This window comes from Sesamum indicum, linkage group LG7 (assembly GCF_026168435.1).
Source record: "Sesamum indicum cultivar Baizhima isolate 11 linkage group LG7, ASM2616843v1, whole genome shotgun sequence".
In the NCBI taxonomy this organism is placed as follows: Eukaryota; Viridiplantae; Streptophyta; class Magnoliopsida; order Lamiales; family Pedaliaceae; genus Sesamum; species Sesamum indicum.
The window spans coordinates 9054169-9066427 of NC_142663.1; the positions used below are offsets into that span (position 1 = coordinate 9054169).

At 33.1% G+C, this 12259-nt stretch overlaps 2 protein-coding genes across 5 annotated transcripts; both read right to left on the reverse strand.

Moving 5' to 3' along the window:
• Positions 1-2054: 2054 nt before the first annotated feature.
• Positions 2055-10515, reverse strand: LOC105166502 (protein NRT1/ PTR FAMILY 5.5). Of its 4 annotated transcripts, none has more exons than XM_088882424.1 (4): positions 10289-10515; positions 3793-4007; positions 3127-3671; positions 2055-2990 (listed from the first exon to the last, which is right to left on the reverse strand). In XM_088882424.1, the coding sequence occupies exons 1-4, from the start codon at positions 10371-10373 to the stop codon at positions 2156-2158; spliced, it is 1680 nt and encodes a 559-aa protein (XP_088738550.1). In that variant the 5' UTR covers positions 10374-10515; the 3' UTR covers positions 2055-2155. The 4 variants fall into 4 exon arrangements, with proteins under 4 accessions (XP_088738550.1, XP_088738551.1, XP_088738552.1 ...); XM_088882425.1 differs by lacking the exon at positions 10289-10515 and adding an exon at positions 9702-9885; XM_088882426.1 differs by lacking the exon at positions 10289-10515 and adding an exon at positions 4642-4663.
• On the reverse strand, positions 10404-11475 carry LOC105166429 (arogenate dehydrogenase 2, chloroplastic). The gene is made up of 2 exons (XM_088882399.1): positions 10505-11475; positions 10404-10434 (listed from the first exon to the last, which is right to left on the reverse strand). The coding sequence occupies exons 1-2, from the start codon at positions 11473-11475 to the stop codon at positions 10404-10406; spliced, it is 1002 nt and encodes a 333-aa protein (XP_088738525.1).
• Between the last annotated feature and the right edge of the window lie 784 nt (positions 11476-12259).

Consider the following 12259-nt stretch of genomic DNA (forward strand, 5'->3'; position numbering starts at 1 on the left):
ATAATAAAAAAACTAAAACAATCCATCATTTCCTCTTTCCTCATATATACTTACTCTCTTACATCTCTTTCTTTCTCACATATACAAATATTCTCACAACTCCTCTTGCTTCATATACACACACTCTCACATTTCTCTCTCTCTCTCTCCCACACACACACACAAAGTAAATAAACACTCTCACAACTCATCTTTCGTCATACATACACACTCTCACATATCTCTCTTTCACAAACACTATCCTCTTTTTCTCACACACACATAAAAATTGTGTCTCAACAAATATATAAAACTTGATTGCATGATTTAGTGTTCATTCAACATGAGCATTCAAAATGTTATAAATTATTTTGATAAAATATAGTATTTTGTTAAATATTTAGTAGATTTTTGTACTTTAACGATTTAGCAAATGAATCTTAATGTACATGGTCATTAGACAGAAATGACATATGATATAAGTTTAGTCAAATTGCATTACAAATAGTTATTACCTTTTTTAATAGTTCAAATATTATTCTTTTTTCTTCCCATTATGTGCAATTTTGGAATATTTAGATTCAAATTAATAAAATAATTTATACTAACCCGACCTAACTCATTTTGAACCTGTTCATTTAGACTCATTTTAAACTCAATCCTTTTTGGACCCAACCCGTCCATTTGCCACCCCTACTATAAACAAATAGAACCTAATAGAATTATCAAATTTAGGATTTCATGATAAGGGTGGTATCAAAAGTCCCCAACTGCTGATGATGGTTTCTATATGAATTGGTGATGAATTTTAAGTGGATTAGTAATGTTTATGGGTTGGTGATGGCCTGATGGGTCTTAAAATCTATCACCAACCCATATAGGACCCACAATAAACTCATGATTGTAATTTATACTAATATATTTTATCAATTCTATTATATTACTAAAATTACTTTAAACTAATAGAAAATTAGACATGAAAAACACATTTGTGACCCATTTGAACCCATATAGGACACAAAATCTATTTAAATTTATTTAACCAAAATCATTTTGAACTTATATTAAAAAATATTAAACACAACCCAATCCAAAACTAGTTGGGTTGAAACTATGGGTTTCTACCCATATTGCCACCCCTAAATACAGATATAGATTGCTGATTTATTCCTAAAAAATAAAAAACACATTTTTAGATTTATTCAAAATCATGAATTTGATTAGTTTAAAATTCATCACCAGCCCATATAGAACCATGATGCAATAAAATTTAATTAAGTTCAACTAAAACATACTAAATATGTTTGGAATTTTTTTCTTATAAAAAATGTGGAAAAGGTTATAAAATGTGGAAGTAGTTAATGATTTTTATTGCAACTAAATCAATAATGAATTTAAAGAATGAAACCATAGATTTTATCTATTTAAAACCCATCATTAACCTAGGAATAAACTAGGGGCAAAGAGTACTAATTATATTAAGGGTGTTAACTCAATTTATTCATGTATAAAATTATTGTAATTATTAAAATACAACTAATCCATAAAAATTAAATAATTGAACTACTTAAATTTGGTCCTATTTGATAGAAGCACATAGTTCATATTTTTTAGCCTTGCAAAATTTGGATTTTAATCCAAAAGCCCAAAACCCATGTAAATAAGACTATGTCTAAAAGGTGAGGAGAGAGAGGCCAAAATGACACACCTACACATACTAGAATTAGGCCTCTCCTTATTTTGCCTCAAGAAACACATCTTCATCTCTTTCTCCAACCTGTACTTGTGTACAATTACTACATAATCAAAGGTTGTTTTTGCAGCTCTTTCAAGAACTCCAATACCTTGGAAAGTGATTTCATCTTGATACTGTGGACTCTGCCTAGAGGCATACTTAAGGTGTTAGCTATAGCAATTTTAGGGCCGATATGCACAAAGTCTAGTATCCATTGTCTATAGCTAAGACTATTGGGATATCTAATGATTCTAATTACATTCGCGCCCCTAGCTTTCGTCTCTTAATGTTGGTGTTGACCCAAATTGACGGTAAAAGAAAGTCACACAACTCTCTATACTTGCTGGAAGGTCCACATTCTTATTGATGGAAACCAATTATAGATGATACAAAAGACTTATCCTTGATTTACAGAATGCAATCACAAAAATGGGAGATTGCCTAACAGCAGCAGCAACAAAAAGGTTGAGTCTCTCCAGGATCAATTTGTTCTTTCTGATTCATATAAGAATACCAGCATGTCAACATCCAGTATGGGACAACATTACAGGCTATCAACCATGCCAGCATCCAATAGTACTTGTCGAGTCGACTTTCGTTCAGGCTGTCCTGAAACCAGCCTGAGTGTCCCTCTCCATCGCTCAGCCCTCCAGCAATGTACACAATCAGGACGCTCCCGAAACATCCCAAACCATGCACCAGATTGATAAAAGTGAGCATGAATTTCCACCAAGAGAAAACAAATTTGTTCAGGAGAATAGCAGCTGTGCTGAACTCCAAAAGGCCGTCTACTGCACCAAGAAGCACAAACTGTGGAACGAGCCAGAAAACACTCATCGGGACTTCTGCATCAGGTTTATGCAGTAAATCATGTTTTTTAACCATGTCAAGTCTCCGGGACTCAACACTGCCAGCAGTAATGCAACACACCACGCCAAGTATCATTGACATTGTAATGCCTGTTACGGGAGCGTACCATAAGGAACATATAAGTCGGGGAAATAGTCGTCTTCCTTGAGCCCAGGACCAGAGGAGGATTGTAATAGGTACGGTAAGGCTTCCTACCTTGCGATTCATAGTTTTCGCTTGCTCAACAAAGTAAGTATAGGAAAGAGATGATATCAGGCCCCATAGAGCGAAGGCCATTGCTAACGGAATCATGAATATTATGTATTGAGCATTACGGACTTGAGTGAGCGAGCTGAGTTTCCATTGATTCTGCACTTGTTGCTCTAGAGTTTGATCTGGCAATATTATTGCAGCCTTCTCTAAGCACCTGAGGTTTGAAAAAAGTTGGACAGTGAGGTGATTTTCAAAAGGTCCTAATAGTCTTTCGTTAACAACTCCATCTACTTTTATATGCAAGAATATGCTTGTTTACGTGGGAAATATGAGGGATAGAGAGTCAAGACCTGCAGCAACGAAGGGGAGGAATTTCGTGTACTAAGACGGAGTACTCGGGCACACCGTGGAACTGACTTAAATTTGGAGGTCGCGGAACAAATAACTTGAAGGCTGCAGCAGAAAATACCTTGAGGAGGATCGTCAAAGGGCTACCCTCGGGTCTATCACGTGAGTAAGAGCACGACCTGCTCAAGAACACTAGAGTTGCCAAAACCATGAAAATTGCTGGAATTCCAAATCGGAGCGACCAGGGCTTTATGTAAGGAAGTGCAAAAGCTACTATAACGGTGAAAACGAATGTCGGCCAGTTTCCAGCAAACATGGTCAAAAGTGACCGTCCGCTGAAATCAATGATTCCTACCTCCACAGATTGCTCAATCAGGAAACTCCCAAGACAAACAGAATGACCTGATATCCCGACTGCTATTAGAACTACTGCAGCAAAAAAGAGCATACGGTGGGTGTTGCTGATGCATTCAGGCACATTGGCGTTGCACGTACGAAGGGCGTCTGCTAGGACGGGCGGAGTTGACATTGTAAGAATTCCCATTCCCTGGATTCAAGAACCAGGCAAATGATCTATATCAACCTATTGAATTGAGATCAATCAAGCAGCGATTCTTAGGAAACGAAAACCATAACTATCTAAGGAAGAAATTTAGTGAGAGAGTTACTGCGCAATAGGAGAGAGAGGAAGCAAGGAGAATCCAGAAATTGCCAAGAAAACTGTCCACAATGAACTGGAGCACAAAAGGGATCACTCCGACCAACCCCAGAAACACATTGACAATTCCAGCAGCATGTGTCAGCTTAAGCTTCCACACATCAGTTAAGTATATCATCAGCATCCACAGAGCATACCCTGCTAATATGTCCGCCCACACCACCGCTGCATCAAGAGAAAGCTTGCGTATAAGTCATTGACTTTCGAGCAGTTTGGTGACAGGGAAGAGAAAGCAGATAAAACAAAGGCCGTGAAGACGATTACAAAAGCAACGAAAAAGTTTACGTGATCAACTACAAAACGGAAAAAGAAATGCACTTGCCCAAAATTCTTGAGTACATAATTTCGCTGTCGAATTCAACCTATGATGTGAACATTGAATTACATTAGTGCATACTTATGCTGTCTATATAAGCTTAGCTTTCCAGCAAGAGAAAGTCAACATGGCAGAAACTGGGAAACTCTGTCTGAATTATGTGTTCGATAAACTATAACATCAAATGGTTATATATATATATATACATCTACCCAAAACAACGTATGTACGGGTAACGATACGCCGTGGAAAGTATAATCCGTTGACATTTTGCACTGCATCTGCCATCAAGAACAATTCTTCCGCGTTGAGTTTACATACTCCTATGCAAAAACTAACTACAAGTTGACACAGAAATGCATTGTCTAATAGAAAACAGTACTGACATGCGGTTGGCAGCAGCGGAGTAGTTCATCTTTGACATATTCAGCTAAGGAAAAAGAAACGAAGACTTTAGATTTCTTCCTTGAAAGACTTGCTTACATTATACTCTCCATGGCCAAATGACTTGGTAGGAACTCAAACACACAACTTGTTGATGCAAGAATTCACGACCAAGAATTTCTGCAAGAGCTGTCTTTGGTTCGGGGGTTGTTATCCAAATGAAGTGACGATTTGATGGTGTCACTAGTTTTATATTTACTAGGAAGCATGACGTGTAATGCACGTGTATAAATATAACTTTCGGGATAAATATATTATTTGTTAGTCGTAAAAAAATATTATATTTATGATATTATTTGTGTTGTTCTTGTTGAAGTATTAGTATTATATAATTATATTTTGAAAACAAATTGATAATAATTGTTTTAATTGACAAGAAAATTATTTACGTCTATTATTTAATTGTAATTCACTTTCTAAATTTAAATGATACTATATAATAAATAAAAAGCTATACCCCAAAATTAAAATTTTGTATTTCATATTCACTAATGATTGTATTTCATTATCTTGTATTAAACTAATTAATATAACAATAAAAATAATAATATTAAAAAATTCAATAGTAAATAAAAAAATTTAAGCAAACATCCTTGTTTTTGAATTATTTTTACAAGAAATTTTATTAATACACAATTAATAATATATACAATCTGATTATATACTCCGATAAAAGTGCGAATGTTTTCTCATAATAAAAATAAACACTCAAAACATTATCACGTATTTTTTATGTAATTATAAATTGCACTTATTATTATATTGTCAAAATGGTACATTCGTTATATTATGAGAAAAATTACAATCTAAAAATAATTATCTAATGTGAATATTAAAATAAAATCAATTAGTCTTTAGAGCCACTTGATGATTTAAATTTTTCAACAACACCTTTAATTTAATAAAATAGAGAATTTTATTCAACATTATATTTTTATATCTTGAAGTTTGGATTAATATATACATTTTACTCATGTGCTATTTATTTTAAATTTTACTGTACTCTAATAAATCATTTTGTTTAGGATAAATTACGTTTTGTTATTGGAACTATGCCTGTTTTCATACTTCACCATCAAAACTTTTTTTTGTGTCAACTTACCATTTCAAATTTGTGAAATTTGTACTTTGTAATATATGATCATCTTTTTGTTGATTTTTTTGGCGGAAAAACATATGTGAAAAATATCACATTACATAAGCTTAAACATCACATGTACATTGCATGTGATTTTTTCGACAAAAAACTTGGTTGAAACATATTTATAAATGACAAAGTGTAAATTTTGTATGAAAACAGGCATAGTTGACACAAAAAAAAAGTTTAGATGTTAAAGTGGAAAAACGATCATAGTTCGGACGGGAAAATGTAATTAACCCTTTTGTTTATAAATATGTAAGATCTTTCCTAGCAAATTAAGCTTGTTAAAATATTATTTGCCTATTTATCTTTTAGTTAGATATATCATTCATCTTATAAGTAGTTTAGAGGAATTAGAAATACCATATATTTTTCTTCTTTGTTAGAATTAAATATTAATTATAGTTGATCCCTTAAGTTTTCAAAAATAATTTTAGTTTCTCAAATTCATTTAATGACGTTAACATCCCTAAACTTTAGCTTTATCTCATATTAATCCCTCTGACTATATTATAATTGAGAGTAAAATGATCAATTTAGATTTTTTTTCTTCACTTTAGTTCCTAAGTTTATAATTAAGTTGTTAACAAGGAGTTAGTGTCACATCAAACAAGGGATGTTAGATTCATAGAGTGACGATTTGTTCACATTTAAGAACTCAAATTTGTATATATGTACAATAAAAAAGTTTTATATAATCAGGCTCGATCAAATACAACAAATCATACAAAATGTGGTATATGTGACATGTCATTGATGACTCTTCTTAAATTGTACACAAATCACATGAAAAATGTATTACATTTGCTATGTAATTGGTTAATGTTTAAACCAAACTCGATTTAAGTTAGTATTTCTTTTTGCACAACATTCCTCTTGATACATTGTTATGGGGATAATTCCTTCGAATGTACTTTCAAGGGCAAAATAGTCACTTTATATTATGTTTTTGTTTTCTTATTGACGGTTTCTGTCATATTTTTATTTTTGGGTTATTTATCCTTAATGAAAATTGAAAACTAATATATTTTAATAAGGAGTAAAAGTTTATAGTATGATTGTAAGTATATATTATGTGAAACATCAAGTATGACATAACATTGATGCAGTTTTGTGTTCACTAATATATATACATAATGAAAGCATCAAAATTCAAAGGAATACCCCACTAAGGTTACAAATGTTCCCTCACAATAAGAATAAACCCTAGATTCTCACTATTATGAAATAAGTCAAACTATGTCCAACATGTTTTTCACATAAAAGATTGCCACATAAACTTAAAAATTATCAAAATATATTCACTTGGCATGCCACGTTATATTTTTCGCTATAAAAAAAACGACTTTAAAGAACCTATTTAATCATTTTTTTAGGTTATTGAATAAAAAAAAATGAACATAATTATCATACTAAAATTAATAGTAGACATACTTAATCAACTAAAAAATAACTTTTCCAAATCAAATTGACTTATAGAAATAAAATGAAACGCTCCATAAGTATCCCTTAATTTGGCAATCAAAACAAGGAAACATGAAATATTTAATCCTTATCAAATCCTATTTTTCATCAAATTATTAATTATCCTATTACCATATTATCTCATACAAACATAAATAAGTAAATAAATAAATGGGCCTAGGTGTTTAGATTATTTGAAATTAATCATAGACAAGTAGCACATTATGAAAATTAAAGGGTGAATAGCAATTTATCCCATGTGATATTGAAAATAAGTGCATTATCCTTCTTAAAAAAAATATAGCAATTTATCCCCTATATTTTTTAAAATGAAGCAATTTACGTCCTTATACAAGGAGGTAAATTGCTTCATTTTAAAAAATATAGGGAGGTAAATTGTTGTATTTTAAAAAATACAAAGAAATAAATCGCTATTTGTTTTTTTATAACGGGGTAATTTGTTCATTTATAACATCACAACGGGGTTGGTTGCATTTTTTCCAAAAATTAAATTACAAAATACAGAAGATCCGGAATTATATATAACATATGACAAGTGGATATATGGCATAAAAATTTCTCATGAAAAATTTTTTAATTCACCAGAAAAAATGGATAAAAACATAACAGATCCGTTAGTGTTTATGGAACCAGTTTGAAACTTTTTTTAATTAATGCAGAATGAGATACACTAATAAAAATGTATCAAATTGAAAAACATATCATGATCAAAGTTTCTTCTCATGGGGCAAATTCTCTACCAGAATATTGTACGTATGATTTTTCAAATTACACGTCGCAAAACATATCAGACATTTATTTTTAGGGTAATTACAACTAATTTCGCTAAAATTTGATATAATTATGAATACCGTCTCATTATTTACAAAAATAATAAATAATTTTCTTAAATAAAAAATAATTATGTAACCCCTAAACAATGAAGTCAACATTACTATTTTACCGTTTCGATTTTTTTATTTGAAAAATATAAAAGAAAATTTGAGAATGGGCAAAATATATAGTCCATATAGCATATTAATCTATAAACTAATTTAAAAAAATTTAAATAATGTATAAAATTATATTTCATGGTTCAAAAGAGCATTTGATCAGTTCGTCACAGAAATAGGATGGAAACCTAATGGAGGCTAATGGAGTGAGCCCATTGTTACATGGACGTTAGAATTAGAAAAATATTTATAATCTACCAAACAATAAGAAAATATTTGTAATTATATCAAATATTAGAGAACGTAGATGTAATTTACTCTTAATGTCAAAGTAATTTTTCAAGTTCATGATAGTATGAATAATTATCAACCATATAAGTTTAGAACTATCCTATATAAGGTCATGCAATTTCACTACACTATTACTCCTCTGGTGCCTCACAACAGCATCCTCAAAAACAACTTTAGGGAAAGAGACTTCTTCAGAAGCTCAACCACCAGAGACAATGGTTCATGGGTTGTAATTAACAAACTTCTGTGCGAATTTGATACAAGTTTTCTACTGTGTCATATTGGTTGATTTGATGCAGAACCTTCATACCTGCACTGCCTGCTATGCAGCCAAACTTCATCTAATATTCCTGAGATGAAAGAAGCAAGAACTCTAATCATGCACTACGACATACCTGATGTAGATGGAATTATGTCAACCAAGCAGTTCCCAAAAGACGTCCAACGGTATTTCTTGTTGGACTGGATGAATCAAGCATATGATTCATGAAGTAGAAAAGTAAATTAACCTTAAATGTGGACAAAGACATGTTATCACGAAATTGAGCTATCCTTAGTAAGACGAAAATCGATAAAACTTGCTAATTATCCTCAATATCTAATAACTAGGAAATAATAACAGTTCAATGATGGCTCTATGTTGTGATTCCATATCTCTCCAAAATCAACTCAAACCTACCAATAGTGGGAGTTGATCTCTTTCCTGTTTAGCTGAAACCTAAGCACTGTCCAAACAATGTTGGAGGCTATGTAAGGGCTTAAACTTAATCTTTTCTAGTCATAGATCACTCCTGTGGTCATCAAATTATAAACAGGACTTCTGTGATGCAGAATGACTTCTCTTCTCCTAGAAGCTTCAGGCAAAACCAGGAAATAGAAGCTAAACTCACTTGTGTGAGACTTTTCCAAGTCAATAACACACTCCAATATCATTACGGGTTACTATGGGAAGCAAACATACCAGGAATTATGAGCAGAACAGATAGGAATCAAAAGAAAACCAATTAGGAAATATGAACACAGCATTTTACAAAACAATATGAATACACAATATTCACATTGTGTATACTGATACGATAGAAGAGTCTCTAACCCTCTGTAAGATAATTCATCACCATTTTTCGTTGCTGAGGAATGCTGTTGCTTTTGTTTAACTATGGAGATTTAGACATCTGAAATAGTTCTAACTATGTTACAAGTTCTGTTACTAATGGAAAACCTAAGGGACAAAAATATGATTCACAGTTTACCATTCGATTCTCCATTCTTCATAGATAAAGCTGTGGAAACTGCATTCTTGATTAAGCATGCTTCATCAATCTAGTAAAAGTATTTCCTTCAAATTTTTAGCTGCTTCAAAAATTCCTAGTAAGCTCAACTGATCCGCAGCCTTTTACCGTCGAGCTTGCTCATCCATGAAACATCACTGTCGCCCTTCCCTTGTGTATGTCGATGTCAGGTTTAAGACATATTTCCATGCAGGAATACAACAAATTAAGCTTAGATTCATCTAATATCTTCAGCAGTAAAGTGGCTTGACGCTTATGGATCTAACTAACAAGAGAAAACAACTTGGTGCTTCGTTTTCGTAGAATGCATAATTTTAATTTTCTAGGAACTTCGAATTTTATCACTTCAATCTGTTGGTGTTCTTATGAGGAAAAGGAAAGGCACAACAACCATTGTTTAAATCGATTATTCAGATGATCTATGTGAAAGCTATACAAAGATTCTACATATGCAATCCACTCATCAAGTTATTTCATCATTTGCACTCCAATTAATCCTAACAAGGAATCATTTCAATCTAGAAATAGCCATTGCAAGACTGAGGTACCTAATAGAAGTGAAACCATCCTAATTCCCGTCTTCGCCCACATTCTCCACTTGTGGCGTTCCAGGCGGCAACAATGGAGCCCCATTCTTGGGCAACTTCCCCAGGAGCGGCCCCCTCAGGCCCCCCTCCTCCGCCTTCCCAAACAACTGCTTCCTCAAAATCTCGTGCAAATGTCCAAATAACTCTTTCTTCAGTGCCTCGAATGCCAAATCCAACCTCTCCAGCTGCTCCATAGCGTTCTTATTGTACATAAAAAGCCCATAATACAAATCAAAACTATCGCTTGCAGTATTGTCCACCAAGTCCAACAAAGTCTCATACCCTTTTGTATTAATCGGAGTACTATCCAATTGAAGCTTCTCAAGAATCCTCCCCATAGTGTGGGTGATGAATTGCGTTCCGGCAGCATACTTATCGTGCTCGGCGCAGGTCATCTCCACCATCCTACACCCTTCCTTCTTAAATATATCCAAGAAATTCTCAACCCTCGAAAGCCTTGATTCCTCATTTCCAATCCTCACCTTTTCGAACACAAATGGCAAATTCTGCCAACTGTGCTTCCCACTCTCGGGTCCAAACATCGGGTGTGTACACAGAATATCAAAATAAGGGGGAAGAACTTGGAGAAAAATATTCTTAGGAAATTCTTTGACAGACAGAACATCAACAAAAAGAGTATTCCGCCTGAGACGCTGGAGGGGCAACGACTTGAGCACGGATTCTGTCGAAATAATAGATGTACAGATGAGGATGACGTCTGGATGCTGCTCGCAGAGGTCGTGGAGATCGGAGAAGAAGGCAGCACCCATGGATTGCGCAACCGAGAGATAATTGGATCGTGAATGCGCGTATACAGTGTGCCCTCGGCGGATGAACGCCTTGGCGAGGAATTGACCGAAGTTTCCGAACCCAATTATTGCGATTTTCAGCTTGGTGGACTGAGTGAAGCGATTCATGAGGTGAGCTTCGCAGTCGTAAGGCTGTGCGGCGTCGATTGCACGCACCCGAAGGCCACGGCGGTAGCGGCCGGAATATTGGTGGAACTGCGGCAACGACAAGGAGGATAATTTGCTGACATGGTGATCGAAAAGCCTCGACGTTCCGGCGGCAGAGGAGGCGGAGGCGGAGGCGGAGGTTGTGGGCGGTTGAGCGGCGGAAGTAGGATGGGTTGAGGAGAATGAAATCATAGCTGCTAAGTTTTATGTGTGTCCTTTTTCTATATAATAAAGAAAAATTTATATTATTATATAATCCTATTTTTCTCAAAAGAAGTATCTTTGTAACGATAAATAAATAGTATAACTTTTTAAATAATTAAACTGTATTTAGTAGTGTTAAATCGTTAAAAAAATTAAATAAAAATTTTAATTTTTTTATTTTATTAGTATTTAATTATTTTATGATTTTTACTAATTTTATTTTTTTATCAGTTTATTATAATATTCATTATATGACCGTTGGATTTTTAATATTCTTTTAATTATCCATATCATTTTAATTATGATTTGATTTTATAATTATAGTTACTTTTAATTTATAATATATTTCAATGGTTCATTATTTCATATAAAGATTTTATTTTTTCATCTATATAAAAAGGTCATTTGAGGTTATTGTGATGGAAGAAGTCGAGAAATATCTTATACTCCCATAAATATTTTAGAGTTTTAGCAACATGAATGTGGATTGGTTCCTAGTCTGGTCGTATAAATGAGATGGACGTTCCCAAGAGCTAATGAGGTATTATATTGGAGCCATGATCCTCTATTGAAACCTGTACATAGGGAGCAATTATGATTTTGTTACAATGACAAGTGTCGTAACTTTCCTTCAATGTAATTTTTGTAATTTCTTGAGCTTTATTTATTCATTACTATATGAAATTTTATAACTATCATATTAATATTTTATATATGAAATTATTTGAAAAAATAAAAAATTATAAATATAAATCGCACAATATCCACAATA